The sequence below is a fragment of the Ambystoma mexicanum genome, chromosome 7p (genome assembly GCF_040938575.1).
Source record: "Ambystoma mexicanum isolate Mex_15411 chromosome 7p, UKY_AmexF1_1, whole genome shotgun sequence".
In the NCBI taxonomy this organism is placed as follows: Eukaryota; Metazoa; Chordata; class Amphibia; order Caudata; family Ambystomatidae; genus Ambystoma; species Ambystoma mexicanum.
Window position 1 is genome coordinate 183,372,033 of NC_090939.1, and position 24,882 is coordinate 183,396,914.

Here is a 24,882-nt window from a genome sequence, read left to right on the forward strand (position 1 = left end):
TTGCAGGCTCATTTCACCAGGGGCATTGCTACTTCCCAGAGGGGTGTGCTGGTGAAAAATATCTGTATCGCTGCAACGTGGTCCTCTATGGACACGTTTGTTAAGCATTACTCCCTGGATACTTCCCATGCTCAGGATGTTGCCAAAGCTGCCATTTAATTGGGTATGTCTAAATTCTTTTCCCCCCTCCAATCATGGTTAATGCTTAGTCTGTCATAGATGAGGAATACGTTGGAGGACACAATCCATTTGAAGGACAAGTTACTTACCAAACTGGTAACGTTCTTTTGACTGGATATTCCTCCAACGTATTCCTCCTCGCTCTCCCAGCCTACCCCTCTCAAGAATATCCCATGCCATTACAGCTTACGTCCCGCAAGGCTAAGTTCAGTTGATGCTGTGTTCTGGGCATGTGTGCCACACATTGTGAGAGGGAAAACATGAACTGAGGCTACGGGTGCCGTGCGTGCTACTTATAACATCTGATGACACCTTCGAAGGACATCGACTCGACGCAAGTGCGCCCTCTGCCGAAAAACTTCCGAAGCAGCACAGCATTACATGTCCTGGATGAGGAATACGTTGGAGGAACATCTAGTTGAAAGAACGTTACCAGTTTGGTAAGTAACTTTTTCATCTTCTCGGCAGTACTTACAGAGAAAGCAAACTGTTATGAAAAGCAAAGTACCGAAAGCCATAAAGGCAAGATATTGAAATGGTGTGAGACTGTTTATCTTGGTTAAGTCCTGGCAGGAGAGTATACCAGGCAGGAAGCACCCATTTTTTGTTTCAACTGTCATATGCATGGTGATATCAAGAGGAGGGAGTCATCCTATTGATGATATAAAATCCAGGGGAAGTAAGTCATTCACCCTGGTCCCGTGGATAACGTGGAAAGGCCGGGAGAAGAGGAAATGCCTCTTGGCCTTATGAATATTTGTGCTTCTGGTATCCAGGTGAAGGGAGGAAGTACCCTTATATTGACTGTGAGTTTTGAAATATTAACTTTGTGAACATTTGTGCCTATGGTAACCAGAGGAAGGAAGACAGTACCATGGTGTTGACTGGGAGCTGGAAAAACCAAGAGTAGGAGAACCACCTCTTGTTTTTTGTGAACATTGTGACGAAGGGGATGAAGTCCTTTCTTCTGCTTTTATTTTGAAACTGTGAACTTTACTTCCCCCTTTTTGCTGCATCTGGAGCAGTGGAACGGAGACTGGACAATACTCAGAGGAAGGGAGTCATACATCTGCAGTTAACTGCCCCAGTTTCCCCTTTGTATATTAGTTTAAGTGTAAGGGTCGGAAATAGGCATTTTGTACACAGGACGGTGGACTATTGTTTTGACAGGCATTCTGGCAGTTTCCTTAGTTTTGTGTGAGGTTGGGAAACCCCTCTTAGATTTAGGGAAAGGTAGGGCTATCATTTACTGTTTAATAAAAAGGCCATCAGCCATGAAAATGCCACCACTGTGTCCGCATCCTGCTTCTGACTCTTTACACCCTTAAGGTGATTTTCCCAGTTGCCAGCACGTCTGTGAGAATTGTAGGGAGCGCCAGGTGTCTGTTAAACCTCCCTGCTTGTTTTTCACCTGGCAGAAGATGCCTTTCAGAGTGAGGCCCTCTTCTTTTCCAAAAGTGGCCTTAGATTTTCATCTCTCTCGGAAGATCATTTTTCCTGTGTTTTTTCCTCAGCCTCACCATTCCAAGACAAAGGAACGATTCCATTGGCTGGATGCTATGCAGGCCTTCAGTTACTATATCTCTCGGACGAGAGAGACTATGAAAGATAACTACCTTTTCATTGGTTAGTATGGTGCTCGTCCTGGCAGTGCTGTGACTAAACAAACCCTGTCATAGTGCATCATTCTCTGCAGCTCAGGAATGCAATGACCTGGTTGAAAAGGATGTGCCTGAGGGTCTCAGAACCTATTCTACCAGAGGAGTGGTGGCCACCTCTGCCCTGCAGAGGGGTGGTCGCTGTCCTGGCATCTTCCAGGTGACAACTTGGACGTCTCTGCGCAGTTTTGCTAAGCATTACTGCTTGGATTCCCTTTTGGGCCAGGATGCCCACTTTGCTAGAGCAGTCCTCCAGAGTTTTCTTTTTTAAGTGGCGTTCTTGTTCTCCTCCCTCCTCCAGAATTTTTCATACTGCTTTCGGAGTCTATCATAAATGAGGAATCCGTAGGAGGAAGGAATCAGTTAGAACAACAAATGACTTGCCTCTCAGTAATGTTACTCATCGCCCTCCCTACCAGCCTCTCTTGATGGATAGGTAGTACACCATTGGTACACCATTGGTTCCACAGTCCCTCAGCATCAGAATAATAGGGATAAATGGAGGAACTGAGGTCCTGGGGTACTTTACTTTATTCGATTTATAATGCGCAGCAATTAACCCGTAGGCATGATGGCGCGGATAAGACTAATACAACAAAGAACTAAGAGGAGTCAGTCGGGGGTGTCATCTACCCTACGCTTGTGGACAGTTTGATCAAAAAGCCAGGTTTTTAGCTTTCTTTTAAAAGCCTAAAGTTCAGTTTCCAACCTTAGATCCAAAGGTAAGCGGTTCCAGGCTGTCGGGGCTGCAATGGCAAAAGCTCCTTTTTCCGCTTTCCTAGACTTACTTTTCAGGATTTTTACATTTTGCTCTCCTGTGACCTGAGGAACTGTGGGGTACTCTTAGGCAGGATCCGTCCATTGAGGTAGCGGGGCATGGTGCCCATCAGACTCTTAAAGGTGATAAGAAGGTGGTGATACTGTATTGTAGCCTCAACATGGAGGCAGTGTAGTGCTCTTCTAGCTGGTGTGACATGATCCCGTCTGGTTAGGCCTGTGACCACCCTCACTGCTCCATTTTGAATGACTTGCAGTCTCTTTATTTCTGTCTTACTTGTACCGGTCAGCAGACTGCAACAGTAGTCCATTTTGACTCCCACTATGGCTCTCGCCAAAGTTTGTGTGTTAGCCTAGGAGATCATGGGACTGAGGTGTGAGAAAAGTTAAAAATAATAGGCCGCACCAGATACCACACTTGCCACTTGTGCTTTCATGGTGAGGTGTTGGTCCAAAATCACCCCTAGTGATTTAACTTTTTTAAGAGTGTCTATTTTGAATTCGCCAGCTGGAATTTTCAATACCTGGGGTAAAGCTTAGATATCCGACTGGGGGAGCCCACAAGCATGAGCTCGATTTTAGCTCTGTTTAATGCTAAACTATTTTGCACCATCCAGTTTTCGATACAAGAGTACGCTTTGTTAATACACTCTTCATCTAGGGTGTGGTCTCCAGTCAAGGGGATGATGCATTGTGTATCATCTGCGAAGTTGGTGAACCAGATGTTTTCTTGCACCAGCATAGAGAAGAAGGGGACAGTAAAGATGTTGTATAAACAGGGCGAAAGGCTAGCTCCCTACGGAACTCCATACTCAATAGGAATTGAGTCTGCTTCAGCTATATCCGAACAAACACAACTGACTGAATTCTCATGAAAAGACGCTACCCACCGTGAGGCTTCAAGGGAGAACACAGCCACTTGTTCTAACCTGGTGACCAACAATGTGTGGTCAACCAGGTCGAAGGTGGCAGAGAGGTACAGCAGCATGAGCATAGTGGTTTCACTATAGTGGTTTCACCGGCACCTCTACATATACTGGCCCCGACATGTCCAGCACGGGTGCTTAAAGGCGTTGCACAGAGCTGACGCAAAGCCGTGATTTTTATTTTATTGTTCAAAGCGCAGACCTAGCTCGAGAGCAGCGGAGTGCTGTACAGAGTGTGGGTAGCCGGCATTTGGGCTGGCATCCTTTAACAGTAGCGCAGTACTGTGATGTATGTACGTCAATATGTGCATCCACTGGAATTAGTTCTTGGTCAGGTGTTGTTGAAAGAGCCATGTTTTGAGAGATTTACGAAATAGGAGAATTGTGAGGGCTTTCTGACCCGACACCGAGTTCCAGAGGGTGGGCGCATCACAAGAGATGGATTGTTGGCGGGTCCTCTTTGCGGATGAGTTGTGATTCAAGCCGGTTGGTCGAGTTGCACTCCCTGGTGGCCGAAACATTTCAAAAGAATAACTGCCCTGTGCATACGATATCATAGATGAGGAATCTGTGGGAGGAACATCCAACTGAAAGAACATTACCGAGAGGTAAGTACTTTGTCCTTTATGGACTATGGGTGAGAAAGCCACTATATTTATTTTTGAAAGAGAATTATTAATTCGTAACCTGGGTTTGTTGCTGTGCTAATTGGAACATTTGCACAGTGGCAGCTTTCAAAAGGTAAATACTCCAAGTCCTTGATTATTTCATGGTTTAATGCAAATGTGTCTGTTATACGCTCAATTCCCAGTTTAAGCCTATCAACACCTTTTTTTCTATTTGACTACTTTTTTGAGTGCCACATATCAAATCGTTGCTTTTCCCATAACCTTTTCTGAAATGTTTACAGTAACGCCTTTTATTTTCAGTTTGACCTGTTTTAGAGATTGGAATAGGGGTGGGAGCTGGTAGGGAATGTCGCTAAAGGAGACAAAGCAAATGCTCTCTTGAAGTACGTTTGTCATCACTGACAACTATGTTTAACTCTCCTCACGAGGCAGGGGAGGATGGAAACACTGAGCTGTCAAGTTTCCCATGCCACGTGTGGGAGGCCACCCACTCCTGTTTTTGCTTGGAATTCTGCTACTTGTACCTTTCCTAAATTTCAAACGGGAAAGAAAAAACTACAAGTCCCTTGATCCAAAGTGGAAAAACCGGGTTTGATGGCCTTCTCACGCAAGCCCACTTTCAATTCATTAGCTAGCACTTTAAGCGTCTCCTATAAACTGCAACTAGTGGCATAGAAAGTGAAGCGTGTCAAGAGATGGGATGTGATGGGAGAGGGCACATAATGCGGGTACTGTTTGGATTTGTTCCCACCCCACCCCCCTTGACCACATATGGTCATGCTGGTATGGCCAATCTCATCAATAACCTGGCCCTCCCCATCTAAAACTCATTGATCTTTCTCTGTGTGTTTAAGGGGAAGCCAATGTTATTTCTAAGGTAATAGCATATTTGCAACTATAAACCAGCTCCTGGTGTAATAAAAATGTTTAAACCAAGTGTACCTTCAGGTGCTTGATTTATGATCAGTTTGGGTGTCCCTGCATTTGTTCCTTGAACTGGATTCTTGTTAATAACAAGCATTGGCAACACCAGTAGTGTTGGTTCTTCTATATGCATTAGATTGGCGTTCGCCGGGCACTTTCATAATATGAAGAGGTGTTAACATGATTTGATAGTTGTTGCCATTTTATGATCAGATAGCACGATTATGGCAGTGCCTGGAAAATGCCTTTCACATGCCTACATACAAGCCCAAACCGGCAATGCTGGTTTTGTTTGTGAATTGAGTGCTTGCGAAAGATGCTGGTTTGAGTGCACTGCAGAAACACCAACTACATGTGTCGTTACAAGGCAGAAAAGGTTGAGCATCAGAGTCCTTGCCATTGCGCATCAGCCCTGATCTTTCTGTCTTGTGGATATTTGAGTCTTGTCATGATGCTGGACCTTTTAACGAGGGTTAAAAGTAGTGCCAATTGTGATGTGTTTATTGAAGTGGGCACCTACTCAGTAGAACATACAATGGGTTCACCTACATTTTAGATTCACAGTTATATTTAGGGTCAGTACCTAGACCAGATTGTAAGTGTTGTCAATGAGGTTGAAGCACTGTATTATATGTTGTAATCAGTGCTAAATTAAAATGGGTCCATTTTGATTCCAAAGGTGAGCTATGTTTTAGTCTGTTCATTTGTAGTGGCATTTTCTTTGAGATTAAATGGCAGCAATAATACTTTGATTTACAATAACTTTAATTTTCCTTTTTTTAGGTTGTGGTGACTCTTAATGACCCAACTGTCACCAGTCCTTCCAGCACTTCAGGGCTAACTAACATCACAGTTACGCCCATCACTACACCAGCAGGAACTCAATTTGCCAATCTTCAGCCCGTAGCAGTCGGCCATCTTGCAACTGCAGACCGTCAGCTACAGCTTGATAACTCCATACTCACAGTGACATTCGATGCAGTCAGTGGTAATGCTGTCCTGCACAACCGCCAGAACGATATCCAGCTCCCACCTGTGCAGGAGGCGGCCAGTTGTCAGTCTGTAGCCCACTTCATCAACCTTACCACCTTTGTGAACTCCATTGCACCTTTGGGAAGTCAAATCACAGAGCCACACCCCCTCACGTGGAGGGCGGTGCCTAATTCTGATGTGCTGCAGCCTCAGGAGCAGGGTGCGCAACCTGACTCAGCACAGCCAGAAGTTCAAACAGAACCACAGCAGCAGATGTATAGCTACTAACTAACAAGAGCTAAAAACATTTCTGGAAAAAAGTATTTGGTTTCATTTTTGTTTTGTTTTTGGAAGAGGACAAAATGTTGGCTAATGGAAGCGAGGAATGTGCACTGGATATCAAGGACGAACAATCCATGGATTGAATGAAAGTATGATATTCTTAAATGGATGCCAGCAGCACTCAATGACGAATCAGATTATTTGCTTGCCATTTCAAAGAATTGGAAAATAACTCTACATGCCTCTTCCAAGCTAGTGAAGTGTTGAAAGTTTGAGAAAAATAATGTCAACTGAAGGGGGACTACTGTACTTTTTGGTAAACTCACGCGCATCAGCTTTCGCAGTTCGAATGTTAAGCGGACTTCCTCGAACAATTGGCACACTCTTGAGTTGGAAATCATTGGCACTGATGTAGTAAAGGTATTTCTGTTAGGAGTGTTTTTCAGTGTTCTAACTTCTGCAGCTTCCCAATTTCTTGGAATGCTCTTGAGGAAAATGAAGGGATTAGAACCTGTTTGTACATTTTAAAACCGGTGTGCCATTTTCCATAATTCCAAAATGCTTGCACTCTCCATTAGTAAGCCCTGCCTCTTCCCCTGCTTCTCTTTTCTCAATGTGTGCAATCTGGGCTATTTTCTTATTTGATTGTTCCAGCTAAAGAAAATGCCCCTCCCCCTCTTTTTTTGCACTTCAGGAGTTAATTTATTTTCTTATAACTTATTTTTCCTTTCCGGTGTAATTGTTCAGCAGATGACTCACGTCAGACTTAAGACTTGATTTTATGGAAACCAGTCCTGACTCCTGATTGGTATGCCGCTTGCTGAAGATGGCTGTTATATGTTAATTTCTGTTCCTGTCCTTTTATTATGAAATTCACAACATTTTGTTTGTCCTTACACGGCAAAAGACTCACACTTTGTAGGTGGTAAGAGGGGACACAGTACTTTAGTCAGCAAAGGATAGTGGTTGCTGTTGAAATCATTTTACTCTTTTTTTCAGTCAGTATCCGTTTCTGGTCAAGTTGGTATTTTCACTCCAGCTCGCGAGTACGAGTTTACATTGTCCGAGGTACTTCTTGAAAGGGAAACAAAGTGGCAGGTAGCCCTATCGTGTACATGGTGGTTTCTTTACTTCAAAGTTCCATAACGCCATTGAGGCTTTGTGGTATTCATGCCTCTTGTGTTTTTCCAGCTAATGCTAAGTTCCAGCAGAATGTAGATGGAATGTCTATAATCATTCTCGAACATTCCCCAAAGAAACACTCGAACAACAAGAAAGATTGGCTCATTCTGCGCTGAACATCTGGGTGTCATTAAGCGTTCGGAATCATGTGGTTCCATAACTGATGGAAGTCTGCAGTTGTCTCTCAATACTCTAATTGTTTTTCACCAAGTCCATCGCTTATACACACAACATGATTACCTTAGGCCTGCTGTACAGTTACAGTACATTGCTGATTCAGAAACTTGCAATGGGGTTGGACCTAACTGCAATGAAATGTCTCCTCTGGGCATATTTACTGATGGGTGCAATGCTGCAAATGGTTACTGCTTGGCAAGAGAAGGTGTTAACCATTTTTAATGCAGATGTCGTCTATGAGCTCTCACCACTTACTACATCACATTACCGGTGAGAGAGAGAGAGAGAGAGAGAGAGAGAGAGAGAGAGAGAGAGAGATGTCCTCTTTGGACCAGTCAACTCCATCACATACTTTCCCGGTGAGGTAGACCAGAATCGCAATTCAGCTGCTTATTTGATGGAAATACATCAACAAATCTTTTGTCTCAATCAGACCTTGGTTGGTGTGCTTCCTGAGTCCATCTCATATTCATTAGCTGGCTTTAGTCTGGATTGCAACACTGTCTGCAGCAGTGTTTTGCCCAGAACCAGGTTTCTGCAGTTAACTCTGCATAAGCAGTGAATTTGGTCGCAACTGCACACCATCCCGCTGCACTATACTGACGGTTATTGGTCTGGGTGGCCTCTTGTTCTTTGGTGTCTTAAGCCGTCATCACGTTGCTAATAGCTCATAGGAAGAGGATGAAATTCAACTTAACTTAGCAAACATTCTGTACCTCCCCAGCCATATTTTAGATTAGCTTTGCAAGAAGGCCTTTATTTTTTAATGTACTCTTTCTCCACAAACATGATTGGCTACAATTCTATGGGCTATTTCTGGATGGCTTTGTACTGTTTGACCTACTGGAGCCTTTGTAGTTAAACTGGAAAAGCCCCATCAGCTACCCCAATCACCTTAAGCTTCTTGGAGTCCACCTTATATTTTTACTGCTTTTAAAGGCTGGCCGCAATGCCAAAATATGTGCCTGTATTCTGTGACGCTAGTTTGAGTCATTGACCATGTTATTGGCTTTAGTAGGAAGTGTTGCCCCATTTTACAACCATTGGTCGCGACTGGTTGGTGTTTGAGTGCTTGAAGAGGTGCGCTTTTGAACTCTCCTGAACCTTTGTGCAATCAAAACATGTGACGTTGAGCGCCGTGTTTGATCCTTCCCATTTTAATGTCTGTAATAGAATAAAAGGCCTTTACTCAATTGCAGCCCAACATTCAACATTTTTTGATAGTCATCCTGGTCCATAGATGTCCAGGCATCTCTAAAGTAGAGCAATTGCATATCGTATTGCAATTCGCCAAGCCAGTCAGCAATTTCATAATTTAACAGCACTCTGGAACTGATCCCGCTAGGTTACAATATCATATAAATAACAATACATATGTATTAAAGGGAGCCTGTGGATCTTAACTTTCAGTTTCTGGACACTACCATCCTCAAGTGAATTTAGTCCTAGGGTTCAAATACTGCTATCATAACAAAACCCCTCAAGGTATTGGTTGACAACACGGTGGCACCCACAAATCCAGTGGCATGTGGTCCCATTAGGAAAGAATAACTTTGAGAGCTCGAAGGAATCTTTCTGTTTCTAGAGAATTTCTCCTGAGTAAGATTCTTCATGTATAACTGCACATATATGGCAATGTGCTGTGCGAACATGTAAGGCAACTGTATGTTTTGGCGTCACCTGGAACGTCTTTTAAGGGACCTCTTTCCCATATTCTCGTCTGTTTCATTTATTGTGTTGATTTAAGCCACGTATTCAACCACTTGTGTTAAGAGCATATCCATTGATGCCCACATATATTTTAACTTGACCACTAGGGATATTTATTTTTACTTTGTGTATTTTCTAAATCCCTTTAGTTAAAATGGGATTTGAAAAAAGCTCTGCAGGGAATGCGTTTCTCCAGAACTGCTAACAAACATGGCTCCACAAAGTTATATTTTTTATTTAAAGTTGTAAATATTCTCTTCATTTGCCTCATTTACATCTGTCTTGTTTGTCCATTTATTTATGATTATTTGTATTGTATTTACAGCAGATTATTCATGCTACTTTGTTACACTCTTAAGATGTCGGAGCATGAAGGTGTGCCCTCAATATGCCGTCGTCCCTTTGTCTCCGCAGGTTCTGCTTTGGCTTGTTTTGTGGTGATAAATGTGTTTGAGTTTTTGGTGTACAAATCATGCCGAAATATCTTCTTTGTTTTGGCATTCGTGAAATGATAACATGGCAGTGCACTCAATGTCAGGGGTGAAATATAATCGGATTATGTCTTTAACAGTTCTTCGCGCCTCTTTTGCCTCTGGATGTATACAGAAAATTGCCATTGTGGATTGTTTTCTTTTGCTCTTCTCTTCTGTCAGAGCTCCCATTGACACGCAGCACGACCTTTGACAATCACTTTAGCAAAGTGCTAGTGAACCTCACGTTGTCAGCAAGAAAGTTTACATTCTAAATGTATCCGAATGGTATTTTCATAAGGAGCTATGGTAGTGCTTAGCAGTCATTGATATTTTTTTCAAAGCTGCACCTTCAGGAGGATCCTATCGTTCTGGCATTCCTCAGAAGAACCCATTATCTTTCTGCAGATGTTAGCCTCTGTCGCTTGTGTCAAAAGGTTTATACCGTCACTGCCTGTTTCAAGATTGTCGAAATCCACTTTTTCGAGGAAACTGGACACAGTCTTGCAGGGATTATGCCGAGTTTGTTGCATTTCTAACGGTGTTAGTGTCTGAAATCTCATAGGCGACGTCTTGGCCACTTACTGTGCCTTCAATAATCGCCACTCTGAATGCTAGCTCAGTTTTAGCTGACTGTTCCCTGCTATGGGTTTACAGTAGCCCGGCTCAACTTTGAACGTGTCAACCTCCCAGCGATTTTAAAGCTTGGCAAGCAGGTTCTTGTCCCTTCCTATGCCTTTAGGCCACATCACTGCATAATATCCTTCAGTGTACCAATTCACTGTGTCCTACCATGATGCAGTTGCTCTCTGGTAACACCAGACGTTTTGACTAAGAAGCCAGGCAATCCCCTCGATCACCCTTCGCCGTACCATCTATTATTTTGATGTAAAAACATTCCTAACATGACATCGTAGGCAAATTAATTTGTCCCCCTTTCAGGCAGCGGGCTTGTACTATGGAAGACAGGCATGTGACCATCCTGCTCTTATTTATGACCCTGGCTCCAAGTTGCCAACACTGGCTCTCCTGATCAGCATGATGTTGAAGCACTTTTGGCTCCCTAATCTCCCTCATGCCCAATTCTTGGTCAACGCCGGATAAGGAACTTTATGGAATGTCCACCTTGCAATGTTGATAACTATTAAAACCGTATTGCCACTTGAAAACAGAAAACATATCTAATGTATGACGAGATGAATATGGACCACTGTATGATACATCGGTTTTTGCTCCTAGCTGTTATGGCTATGGAATAAAAAGATAATGTGAAGAGATTCCAGGTTTGTTGCTCATGTTTTTGGGGAATTGCGACAGCAGTTAACTATTTGTATGCAACTTCTGAACCCATTCGCCTCACTGAATCGAAGCTGGAAATCGTGGTTGAAGCGGTTAAATAATTAAGAAAAGGAGCCTTACCAATACTCGGAAAGGAACAATAGGGCAATGCACTGAATTCAGTAGCGTAGTAATCAGAACAACAACAAGAAGAATGATGAGCACAGCACACAAATCTGTTCTGAAGATAACGCATACACACCAAATAAATTGTGGTTGTGTAAGAACTTCACTCCATCAGACATGATCCCATAAATACATCATGTGTCTGTCTGCTTTTAAAAACAGAGCAATATATGGGACGGCTATATACTTGCACTTTCCTGGTAACTTCACCACCTCGAGGAAACCAGAATGAGCCCTTCAACACACAATCTAACACCTCATAATGTAGACAGGAGGTAGTGGGAAAATACCTCACCAGAGAACCAGAACCTCAACCAATAGTCTACGCCACAACACACGGTAGGGAGGAGTGTGAACTGCAAACATGAACAGAGCTGAAGTACCTATCACAACTAAACCTTATTTATTTATTTATTGCATTTATTATATGTCCAAACCCGTGGGTATCACGGCATAGGTTACAGTAAACCTCGAGTCTCTGGTTACAATGAAGGTTACAACCTTGTCCTAGCAAAGATCCAAATAGCATTCAGCAAATGCAAATAACCCACAATAGATGATGACGAAAATGTGCAAAGTATCAATTTATCAAGCAAGCATAAATAACATTTTCCACCTGATAAGAGGGGTGCATTTGACCAATACAGCACTTGCTGTTCACAGAATGCTGGTTGCCACACACGAAAAAAGGTTAATCTCCCCTTTGATACACACCCAGCAGATCCAGGGGAGGACCGTCGCTCCTACACACCAAAGAACAACCACACAAGCCTCAAAGACTTACAATTTTCTCTTGCACCTATCCTCATTGTGGTTCCTGCCCAGCATAGAGCAGTCAAGGCCCAGCCATGTAGCTTCATGAGGGACACTACAGCTGCTGAGACAGCCACCGATACAGGGCCTGCCAAATAAACATGCCATACGAGATAAAGGGTGCTAAACTCTCCCAGAAAGTGGCACAATTGAAGAGCGCAGAGAAGGGAACTGACATTGGAACATAACATATATCACAATCTCTGACTGTTGTCTACCACAGCCAACTCCTCCCCATCGAACTGCAATGACCATGCAAATTAAGTCCGGACTATTGTATCAAATAATTAAACACTGACTATCACTCAACCAGAGTAATATGCCTTCAATGCTCAAACAGCACATTAAAGGACAGGATGTCTCATACTACAAGCACAATCAGTGTGCCCTTAAACCAAGGAGGAAAGCGAGCTAAGAAATCAGGTACCTGAGGAAGATACCATGTTCAACGATAGACCTTTAAGAATAGTAGTTATTATTCTTCTGAAATGTCTGCCTCCTGTTTTCAGTTGCTTTGGCCTTGGTTGTGCAATGATTGTTGAATTTCTGACTGAGCAAGAAGCTAAATTGAGTAAACGTAGTAAATGAGTAAATGTAGTAAAAAAATGTTTTAATTGATTCCTTCCTTCCACAGATTCTTCATCTTAGATATTATCTTTCCAGCACCAGCTGACTTTGTAAACTCTTCAAAAAGTAGTATGTAACAGAGTACGGAAATACAAAACAATATGTGTAAGAGAAACAACTTAATATACAGAGTCTCGATAGGTTTGGGTGCAGGTGACGAATGCAAAGCTGTCAAAATATATATATGTGAAAAAAGAGCCCAATTTATGAGCCCTCCCGTCCCCTGCACTCCATCAAGCCAGAAAACTAAGTAAGTAAGCACATAAATGGTACAGTACTATTGTGATACATAAGAAAATATGTTTTATTGTTCAGTCTTCCCTCAAATGCAGGAGGAATATTAATTTCGAAGTTGTGAACAACGCTAAATGCGTTTCAGGGAACCAATCCCCTTCTTCAGGAGCTAAACTGAAAATGGTAGGGAGAAAACTTACCACATCTATAATTCGTGGTACAAGGAATTTAAGGCCTTCCATCGCCACCACAGAAGTAAAAAAAACAAAACAAAATGCATTGGGTTCACAGACACTGATATTCTACCACTTAGGGAAACCCCAGTCTCCAGACCAATAGCAATCCACCAGAGAAGTGTGTGACCATCACCTAACAATTACCAGTGCTCATAGGCCAGAAGTTACCAGATGGATGCAAAAAGCTAAAAACACCTTGTGTATCCTCAGAAGTAATGTTCTCCAGCATGGGGTTTGGAATGGATTCACATGCTCATGAATATTTTCTGCGTCAGGCTGGGAATCCTCGGTAAAAGAAAAAATTGTTTCACTTTAAAACTATATTTCTCCTCCAAACCAATCGCTGTCCTCTGGGTCATAGTGCCCGCACCCAATGACAGTCCTCTCCCTAAGCCCTTCACTTGGCAACCATCTTCAGATTTTTACCACACGCTTCAGTGTTGGGAGTTCTCGAGTTGCTCTCCGAGCTATTTGTACGTTTGTTCGTGTTTTTCAACGAGAAAAGTTCCTTTTTTGTTTCAAAGAGCCTGTGCGCTCTTCCCTTCATCTGGCAACAGCGGGGATCCATTTTCAGTGAAGTTCTGCGCCCCTCAAGGGCTAGGATTCATCAAAGATTCTCGAAGGCCATCTTGGGACTACTTTGCGCCCTCCAACCATGTCGTAGGAGAAGGAGGGAAGGTCCCTCTTCAGGCCCTGCACCAAATGTGGCTACGCGATGTGTTTGTGGAGGACGAGCACCTACTGCCTACACCCGGGCCATAAGGAGGTAGAGGGCGAGATGTGACTTGCTTTCTCTAAAAAAACGACAAAGTACAGGCATAGTAGGCTGGCAGCATGGCTTAACACCAAGGCCTCTGACCCGTGCTCCGAGCAGGGTCCTGCCTCGTCCAGGTCTGGCAGGTCCGAGCGGCAGTCTTCCAAGTCCTTTGAGGGCGCCTCATCCTTGGGGGCCCAAGATAAGGCCAAGATCTACAAGTCTGAATCCACCGGGTTCACCGTGGAAGTGGGTCCCAAGGTGGATGGGGTGCGATCAGCATCACATCACCGTCCGCCTCCTTTGCCAGCCGACCATCAAGCTCCTCTGCAAAGAGGAAGTTATCTACACCGGCTAAGCTACGGGAGAAATCCGAGAAGCCGCGGACAGAGGAGAAGGCTGCACAGCCCACACAGGCTCAACCGGCACAGGCAGCAAAGACCTTGTTGGCGACTTTGTTGACAGCTACTTCTACCATGGCAGTTAAGGGTGCTGATCCTATGAGGGTGGGGCTCCCACGGTGCAGAAAGTGTCCCTGCCGCCATGGCGCGACACCACTGCAGAGACTTTGGCAAAGTCTGCAGGTACGCCAGAAGGGGTGAAGATAGCAGGACAGGTCCCGTTCAGTACCTTCAAGGAGGAAAAAGAGGAAGGTGGGCGAGGAGGCCCCCGAAACAACCCTTCGAGGTCGTCTCCCAAGCCATGGAGGTCTCGTTCTCATAGACGACGAAGATCAGAGGTTGATGCATAGGGTCCACGAGGACAACAGCGATGACGGCACAGGGCCTAGTTTCCCTGTGCTGCCTTCTCAGCCGAGGGACATTTACTTGGATATTCTGTCGACTCTCCACACCTTGGTGTCAGAGATGAAGTTGAGAATGCCTCTGGCACTGGTACCTGTGGTCCCCCAGGTCCCCGGTGAGCCTCTGCCAAAGAAGAGGAAGCGTCATCTGACACCTCCATAACCAGCTCCTCCACCGTGTCGGGACCCAACTCCCCCAGCAGACCCAAAGACGGGTACGGGAATGTTTACGGCCACGATGACTGGTGATGACGAAGACCTTGTCGCAGCAGACGGTGAGTCACCACATTTGGATGCCCTGCATAGGGTTTGCCCACTGGACGAGGTGGGTTTGTTCCACTCCATGATCGCCAGGGCCTCCAAGCTATTCCAGCTGGTGCCCGAGGAAACCAAGGAGGGCTTAATGTATCAAAGGCAAGAGGCCAAGAGGCAAACAGTCATGGCAGTGCCTTTTTTGGATGATATTTGGGAAGAGGGCGTAGTCCTCATGAAGAACACTTCACAGTTCCAGCCAAGCGGGATAGGCTGGAAAAGAAGTATAGGGTGCCGGACTCTGCACCCAAATACCTGAGGTCGCAAACATCACCGGACTCAGTGGTGTTGGCAGCTGCAAGGAAACGGTTGGCTAACCCGTCCTAGTTGTCTCCTGTCTCTCCGGACACTGAGGCGAAAAGGATGGATGCCATGGGGAAGGTGGTGATTTACAGCGCAGCGTCCACAATCAAGGCGGCCAACGCACTGGGGATCCTAGCCAGGTACGACAGGGAGTTGTGGTACAAACTAAGACTGATCCTGAGTTCCTCCCCGCCAATAAGAAGATGGAGGCCCTCGCCCTTTTCCAGGGAGAAGTGGCATCAGACACCGACACAAGATTCCGGAACATGGGGAGTGGTGTCTGCCTTTGTCAACGGGGATGGGTGAAGGCCACTAACTTCCATCATGAGGTCCAACCGAAGGTGCTGGACATGCCCTTGTATGGGGAAAATCTGTTTGGGAAGGCCGTCGACGAGTCCCTCCAGGCCATCAAAGCGGATACAGAGGCGGCCCGCTCCCTCAGCGCTCTCCACAGCAACGCTCATCTTCTTTACGCTCCTCCAGGGGAAAAGCGAGCAGGTCATGGAAAGGGTTCTCTACGTCGTACAGACTGCCTTGCAGATCCTCAACACAAGAAGCATACAGAGGTCGCTCCCAGGTCTACGGTAGTGGATGAGAGAATCAGCGTCGCCCGCAGGGCAGGATGCAGAAGCCCAAGCAAGCCTGAACCGGACAAGACATCGGGCCCCCGTTCATGCACCCCGGTGGGAGGCCAGCTGACGAGGTTCGTCAGCGAGTGGAGAAAGATCACCACTGACAGATGAGTGATGGATGCTCTGGCCCAGGGGCATACCTTGGAGTTCCAAAACAGGTGTCCTCGTATTCCGCCGGTTCCCCGGCAGGAGCAGCACATCCCTCAGCTTCTGGAAGAGGTACGAGCCATGCTACGAAAAGGGGTAATAGAGCTAGTTCCCCAACGGCTGCGGGCCCCTCCCCCCTGAGTTCATTCCAGATAATTTCTTTTTTTTTTTTACTTTTATTTATTTAGCTTGGCAGCACAGGAACAGGTGAGCAACATACAAGGCAGGTAAAATACATAAACAGTGTAGATAATACAGGTACACAGTCAGTTTACAGCTTGATTATGCACATGGGGGGTATATACAGAGTGGGTGCGGGGTGGAGAGTCAGCAGTTCAGGAGGGGGAACGGTGAGGATGGGGGAGCTAGCTGGAGATGCAATGTCTGACGCAGTATCGATAGAGGACATATAGGATCGAAACTTTAGCCAAATATCTCTGGCTCTTGAGTGAGTTTGCTGTAGTAGAGCCCCGGATTCTTCGGTGTCTGAGGCCCATGTGACTGCCTTGAGCCACTGCGCGTGAGTAGGTGGTGTAGGCCGAAGCCAGCAAAGTAAGATGGATCGTACTGCGAGTAGCATACTGAGGCCGGCCAGTTTTTTGGAGTTTCGGGGAAGTCATGGAAAAGACATCTCATTGGGGATGGAGTGAGGATGTGCAAGAATAGTTGACATGGTGGAGCACACCAAACTCCAGAACTGGACGAAGCGGGGCCAGGACCAGATCATGTGCAAATAGTCAGCATTATCATAGCCACACCTGGAACATCTTGGGGAGAGGCCATTAAACATATGATGAAGTCTGTTTGGGGTGTAGTGATATCTATAGAGTACCTTAAACTGAATTAGCTTGAAGCAGGAGTTGAAGGATACTCCATGTATGCGTGCGCACATATGGGCCCAACGTTCGTCGGTCATCTCCAACCCAAGGTCGTCCTCCCACGCGTGCTTCAATTTGGTGGATACAGGGGTAGATCTGGTTTGAACCATGGTTTAGAGTCTGGATACTTTACCCCTCGTGGGCGTGGGGGAGGTTCGCTCCACAATTGCAGGGTCATGTTCTGCTCAATTTATGCTTGGTTCAAAATGGCGTGGGCGCAATGCATTCTGGGAGCGCTCGCGGCCATGTTGGATATTTACTTCACTCCGCAGTGAAAGGCTGCACACATTTTGCTGAAGTGTTAGATTCACAGTGCTGTGACAAACATGCTTTTTCAAACTTGGTATGCAGTTAAGGCCATTTCCGCTGGGAAAAGATAATGTTATGACTTACTACTGTTCTCCGTGGAGCATGTTTTTAGAGCAGGGAGGCCCTGCGTTCCTTGAGGGTAGCTCTCGATTGACCCAGCTGGCAACCGACGGCTGTTCCTCAACTGCGCATGTGCAATTCCAGAAGGTTCGAGAATTAACTCCTTTTTTTTTTTTGGAGTGCCTATATAGGCGGAAACCTGGAGGGGTCAGGTGAGACTTCAGCCAGAGAAGAACGCTCTGTCTGGCCTTCCTGTGAGCTGTGGCACTCTCGTCCTGGCTGTCCCCGGGGTCTTCCAGCCGCAAATGGGCGAGATGAGGAATGATAATACGCTCACGGTGATGTATTTTTTTTTTACTAATTTACTTTTTCTGTGATCTATGTCCATATTAGTTTTCTGAGTTATTTCTATGTACTTGTAATCTTTGAATAAATAGCCGTAAAGAGCTGATTATCTTCTAAAGAGTGCATGGCTATGAGTTATTGTGTCTGTCTGTTTATGAGTTGAAGTATTTGCTCTATAATTGCATTGGTGATTTATGTTTGTTCCGTGCACTTTTCAGATGAGAGCAATACAGGTCATCAGGTGGTATCGCTGGGAAAGTGGGTTATTTGCGTTTAAGGATTCTCCGAAGGGACGAGTACTGGAGCCATATAGACGGTTTCCCTCTCAGGGACGATGGGAGGTCTGGCCATTCAATGAAGTTGCCCTGTTCAAAGATGTCTTGGATCAGCTCATATCCTGTCTCGGCCCATCGGCGCACTGAGCGGTGGTACATGTGGTACCCCCGGGAGGAAGTTCCAAAGTGGGAGGTTACCGTGGATGGGGTGGGTGGTACCTAGTAATTTCCATGTCTTAGTTAGGGCCAGGGACGTGCAAGCCACCGGAACAAGTGAGTCCAGGACTGTCGGCATGGGTTTAATAACTAGGGAGCGAATGTCCCGGTCACTTTTTCGAGCCTGACGTGTGGGGGGGGGGGGTTCAATGTGTTGAACCAATGCGAAGTGAATTGGACTTGCGCTACCAACCAGTATCTGAAGAAGTCAGGAGCACCGAAGCCACCACCCTCCATTGGGGTGGCCAAGGTCCTGAGTTTAAGACGGACCGCACCTGAGTGCCACAGAAAGGAGTTAATCATGTGAGTTAATGTTCGAAAGAATCCTTCACCTGGCCACTGGGGGATGTTAGTGAACCTGTATAAAAGTTGGGGCAGTACTATCATCTTTAGTATCCCTATCCTGCCTGTGAGAGAAATCGGTAATTTACTCCAGCCTAGTGTCTTTGTTGCAAGATTCGTAAGGTATTTTTGATAATTTTCTTCAAAGACCAATCCAAAGTGGCAAGCTACTTCTATTGCGAGAGGTAAATTTTGACTGAGCCCATGCAAATCCCAGAGTGTCAGGGGGGGTGCGGGGGAGTGTGTGCAGTCTGTGAGCGGGAAGAGGGTGGATTTAGAGCAATTCACTTTGAGTCCGCAGATGTGCCCAAAACGGGTAAAGTCTTCCTGTATCAGAGCTAAATTGGTGCAAGGGGAGCGGATGAAGAGAAGGGCATCATCGGCATACAGGGACACTATATCCGACTGGCCAGCAGTTTGCAAGCCTCTGTGTGCATGGGATTGACGTAACATGTCCGCAAATGGTTCCATCGCTATGGCGAAGATCAGGGGAGAGAATGGGCAGCCTTGTCTCGTCGCTCTAGCAATTCGGAAAAGAGGAGAACATCGGTCCTCAGTGTGGACCCTGGCAACTGGGTCGGAGTATAGCAGTCTAACCCAGGAGAGAAAACATGGGCAGAATTTGCACTTTTCAAGAACCTGCCAGAGGTACCTCCATGAGACAGAGTCGAACGCTTTTTGCATATCGAGTGTGGTGGCATTTGGGTTTATCCTACTCATTATGTTGAAGAGGCACCTCAAGTTCAAGGAGATGAAGGGTCCCGGAATAAAGCCTGCTTGGTCAGGATGAATAATGTGCGGCGTGTAGGGAGCCAGGCGTAGTTTGGCGTACATTTTGACATTGCAGTTAATGAGCGAAAGTGGATGGTACGAACCGCATTGTGTGTGTGTGCCAGGTTTAAGTAAGACAGTTATTGTGGCTTCACGGAGAGAAGGGGGAAATTTGCCTGCCTCCACTGATTCCTCCCAGAGGGCTATTAGGCAGGGAAGTAGGAGCAGTTTGTAGCATTTGTAAAATTCAATTGGGATGCCATCTGAGCCTGGGGATTTCCCTGAAGAGAGTGAGTCTGTGGCGTCTGAGAATTCCTCGGGGGGTAAATGGAGACTCGAGAGAGCTGATGGTTTCGGGGGAGAGAATAGAGAGGGGGAGGCTGTATAGGTAGGAGTCGATCTCCGATGCCGGGGCACTGTCTGCATTGGTATATAGAGATTCATAGAAGGACAGGAATTCGGAGTTGATATCTTGGGGTGAGGTGGCTAGGGAGCCATTGGGTCTTTCCACCCCAGGGATGTGTGGGGCACAGAGCTCGCGACGGAGAAGCCCAGCCAGGAAGCGGCCCTGACGTTCACCCTCACCATATTTTCTGGCGAGGCCAGGGCTGTCCAAGAATTTCAGCTCTTGGTCCGCCAGAGAGCGAAACGTGTCGAGTTCCACGCCTATGTTCAATACTGCCTCGTACTCAACCTCCTCTGTGGGCGCCAAGCCTTTTATAACATAACACCCAACATAACCCACCTCCTCCCACATCCCTCCCCCAAACAGAGGAATGATAACCCCATACCCCATATGCTAGGGTCTCAAGGGTTTGGTGTAGTGAGCATTGGGCTTCCAGGGTCAACAGTGTGGCCTCACTCTCTGCGATATCCTTTTGAATTGTTCTGAGGATGCCATTTTCCTTGGAAAGTGCTATGCCCCTGATATAAGCTTTAAAGGATTCCCAGAGGGTGGCCTGTGAAGATACCGAGTCAGTGTTTATTTCAAAGAACTCTTCAGTGGGCGTCTCCAATTTGGAGCTAAAGACAGGGTCAAGGAGAGAGTGAGGTTGCATTCTCCAGTGTCTAATCTGGATAGAGAAGCCTTCATGCGTCCACAAGGAAGAGATGACAATGTAGTATAGGCCGCTTTGGAAAGTTGGTGGGGTCTGGAACCGGATCTATCTAGGACCACGTCGAATATTGTATTAAAGTCGCCTCCCCAGAGGATTGGTATTAGAGGGAAGCTGTCTAGGAGGGACGTGAGATGTAGATAAAACTCTGGATCGTCAATGCTGGGGCCGTAGACATTTAGTAGAACCACCTCCTTGTTCTGCAGGGTACCATGGAGAAACACATCTGCCCTGGTGGTCGATCTGTGAAGATATGGAATCAAACTTAAGGCTATTGTGGATTAGGGTCATAACCCCACGGCTTTGGGTAGAGTAATTAGTAAAGTATCTTTGGGGGCCCCACATTTTGTTGAACTTTTCACAGTGATCAGTACAAGCATGCGTCTCTTGCATAAAGAGGATTTTGACCCTGTGACGTTGAGACTGAAGCTGCAATTGTCTCATTTTCTTGTAGTTACCCAGTCCCCGCACATTCCAACTCATAAAAGTTAAGTTATCCTCAGTCAACAGGGTAGAGGTATTCGTTGAAAATCAGTCCTTGTTTGAGTGGTGACCCCGGTGGTCGATGGATCGGTCGAGCAGCACTGCAATACCATCAGTTCAATACTGCCTCGTACTCAACCTCCTCTGTGGGCGCCAAGCCTTTTATAACATAACACCCAACATAACCCACCTCCTCCCACATCCCTCCCCCAAACAGAGGAATGATAACCCCATACCCCAATAACCAAATCCAAACCAATGGCATCAACGCCGGGGGGGCCTGTGAACCGGCCTGGCGGCGATGCTCCGGACCAGGGGGGCAATTTAAGGATAAGCATGGTGCCTAGCAATGACGATATGCGTAACTTGGAGAGGACTTTGTACGAATGGGCATGGCACGGTCGCACAATAGTGAACCAATTTGTTCATGGTTGAGAGGAATAGTCTCACAGGCTACTGGAACAGGAAGGTAACTGGTTTTAGCAACCCCTCAACAGAGCGAGGTAACAGTCGTAAATAAGTGGTGTGAGGAGAGATTCAACCAGGGAAGTGCTCATCAATGAACCTGGAGGCCTCCTCTGGGATTGTGAAGAAAAACACCTGGTTAGAGTATTCAATTCTTAGTTTAGCTGGGTATAGCATGGAGTATTTAACTCCCTGGTCTCTCAGTCTCTTATTTACCGCCAAGAAGGTCTTGCGCTCCTGTTGAACAGTCACTGAAAAATGGGGGTATAGGTGAATTCTGGCGCCTCCCAACAGCAGTTCGCCCTTAGCTCTTGCAGCCCTGAGAAGGGCATCTCGACCCTGGCTATGATGTGTTGTGGTGGTGCGCCCGGTTTAGGTTTAGCTGTTAGGGTGCGGTGGGCCCTCTCTATAGCGAACTGCAGAGAGTTTTGGAGAATCAAGGAGTAACAGCAGTGTGCGTTCGACATAGTCCTCCATCGGCTCATTGACGCAGTCTTCATGAACACCGATAATGCGAAGGTTATTTCGCCTCGAGCGGGATTCAAGGTCCTCATTCTTCTTCTCGACCTCAAGGACTCGGATAGAGAGTGAGGAGACCTCCGCACGAAGGGAGCCCAGGTCGTCCTCGGTGGCGCTCACTCTCGTCTCGATCTCAGCCACTCGACCGTCGGTTCTCTCGATATGAGCTTTGATAGAGGATATGGTGCCATTCATGTCAACCAGCTTACTATGGAGCGTGGTGAAGCCCTTCCGAATATACTCCATCATTTCCTGAGTCTATAGGATCCGAAGTGGAGTTGGATGGCTCCTGTTCAGGCGGATCCCCCACCGACTTCGACGGGGTTTTAGTGAACATGTTGATCGGGAACTGCTTCTTTCCCGCTCCTTTAGTCATGTTGCCAGATGGGGGCGAGCACTGAGGCCCTGGGAGGCAGCAGCGGTGTGGGAGCTGGTTAAAGGGGGAAGGTCACAGGAGGTGATCTGAAGGGCCACTTGAGAAGTTCCGGTCGCCCAGGGACCCTCGGGATGACGGTGGAGTGCAGATTTGTAGCAGTTTGCGCAGGCACTGGGTTACCATGGGCCGCCAGGGCACGAAGCCGGGGGGGTCACCCCGGTCAGCGGCAGTATGGACGCACCAAATAATCAGCAGGTGGATCCCCCGTTGCAGACCGTCTTGGCGTAGCAGATTGAATATCAAAAGCCGGAGGTCTGTGGTCTGCAGCAGGAGTAAAGGCACTAGTGTTGGAGGGGATTTGGTCCTCCGACTTATTCCATATCTGACAGTAATCACCACAGCTGTGCTGCTTCGGAAAATCTTCCTGCGTCGATACGCCGCCCTCGAGGACCTCCTCCGACGGCCGACGTCACTGGATGTTATAAGTAGGACGCACGACGCCCGTAGCCTCAGTTCTGTTTTTTCCGCGAACGTGTTCGCTTCGGGAATCTCGGCACGCCTCGACTCTTTGGAGTTTGTTGTTTCTCGGTTCTTTGAACCTGTTCGTTTTGTGAAGTTTCTTCTTCGTGAAGGACGTCTACCTCGTCTTCCACCCCGCGTCCAGGATTTAAGAAGTGCGGGGACTGTGGGTCCAAGATGTCGGTTACGGACTCGCACGACGCCTGCCTCTGGTGCCTCGGGGAGGCCCATGACACGGATGACTGTGTAGACTGGCAGTCGCTCACGTCTAAAGCCTTGCGGGAGCGCAAGAAGTTATCGGTAGCCAAGGTGTCTAAGCCACAGAAGATGAGGTCTGCAGGGCTTTCGACGGACGATTCGATAGGTGACTCTCTGCGTCGTCGTCGGAAGTCCAGTGGGTCTCGGTCCCGCCACTCCTCTGCCTCTCTGAGGCACTCCCGGAAGCGTCGTCATCTGGCGCCTTCCCCGTCCTCTTCCGAGGACTCCGCCCGTCGGCCAGTCGCTTACCCTACCAAGCAGGCGACGCCGGAGGAATGGGCTTCCTTCGAGAGGAAAATGTTAGCGATTCTCGAATCGCAGGGCACCTGTCCGTCCGCGCCTCCGAGTGGGATCGGTCGAGGGACACCGCTCGCACTCCTTCGAACTCGGGTGGTCGGCACGATTCGCGTGAGAGGTCACGCTTGTACAATCGTTCTTGTCATGCCCGGTCCAGGTCCCGGTCCTCGACGCGCTTGAGACCGTGTGAACCTGTGATGTCTTCGAGGAAGACGTCCACGCCGAGGTCGTCGACGGACTCTTTCGAGGCCCCGCCTCCGAAGAAGTCGTCGGCCCATCGGCGCCCAGGCCGTCGAAGGACACGCTCGGGGCTCCGGCCTCGAGGCCTGTGTCGATGCCATTGATGCTGTTGGCGCTGCCATCGGCATCGAGGCCGTTTCACTCGATGCCCTCCACGCCTTTCGAGGCTGTGTCGACGGGGGTAACCCGAGGCTCGGTGGAACCCCCAAGAAAGGCTCTGGCCAAGCTCAAGCATGGCTTTGGTTCACATTCTGTGCCTTCTTACCGCCATCTTGAGTTTATTTCAGAGGTGGATGAGGGCTCTGATGATGGCATGGTTCCTAATAGGGTGCCAGATGAGATTCTCTCGGGCCATAGCCAATTTGAGGACCTGAGGCAGTCCCTGCACGATGCTAGTGGGCTGGACACCTCTCCGGAGGTGGAGTTTTGTAGGCCTGAGCCTGGCACTCATGCCGACTCCTCGTACCAGCGCCTTATGTCGAGGGTCACAGAGTACTTGGGATGGTCGGCTCCCCGAGGGAGTTTCTTCAGGATGACCTTACGGATATCCTCGACTTTGGTCCACCAACTGACCCGGTACTGCCGTTTCATATGGCTTTACAGAGGAGGGTGGCGGTGGCTTGGAATGCTCCAGAGAGTCTCCCGGCAGTGGGCAAGTCTTTGCCGCGAAAATACCGCCCAGCCAGTAGCGACCCCTGCTACTTGTCCAAGCACCCCACTCCGGAGAGTTTGGTGGTGCAGGCGGCTATGGCCCCAGCAAAGCAGGTGTCGTATCCTACCATCCCTCCTGATAGGGACGACAAGTGTTTTGACGGCTGGGCGAAGAAAGTGTTTCTTCAGGGGGTATGGCGCTTCAGGTGGCCAACTCCGTATGTGCCTTGTCACGTTTCACGCACACTCTGTGGAAATGTTTCCTTAGCGGCTGAACATATTCCCAAAGGGGACAAACGGGATGGTTTCCTTGCCATGGTTCAGGATGGCAAGGATGCCATGTGTGAGGCCGTTCAGTCGGGTTTGGACATGGCAGATTGCGTCAGCTGGTCCATGGCGGCAAGCACCTTGATGCGCAGGTTTGCGTGGTTGCGGAAGTCGGGGTTTGCTCCTGATGTGCAGGCCCGGCTCCTCAACATGCCCTTTGATGGGGAACATCTTTTTGGCAGCAAGGCTGACGAGAGCCTTGAGAGGTTGCAGACCTCAAAAGCT

The 24,882-nt window shown here is 47.3% G+C and overlaps 1 protein-coding gene across 5 annotated transcripts in view; it reads left to right on the plus strand.

Moving 5' to 3' along the window:
- The window catches only part of PRDM15 (PR/SET domain 15), a 1,394,990-nt gene extending 1,383,826 nt beyond the window's left edge, over nt 1–11,164 (plus strand). For all 5 annotated transcript variants that reach the window (XM_069636031.1, XM_069636033.1, XM_069636034.1 and 2 more), the window contains one exon: nt 5,878–11,164. In XM_069636031.1, the coding sequence (XP_069492132.1) occupies nt 5,878–6,354 (477 nt within the window). In that variant the 3' untranslated portion in view covers nt 6,355–11,164. The remainder of the gene's footprint in view (nt 1–5,877) is intronic.
- The last annotated feature ends 13,718 nt before the right edge of the window (nt 11,165–24,882 follow it).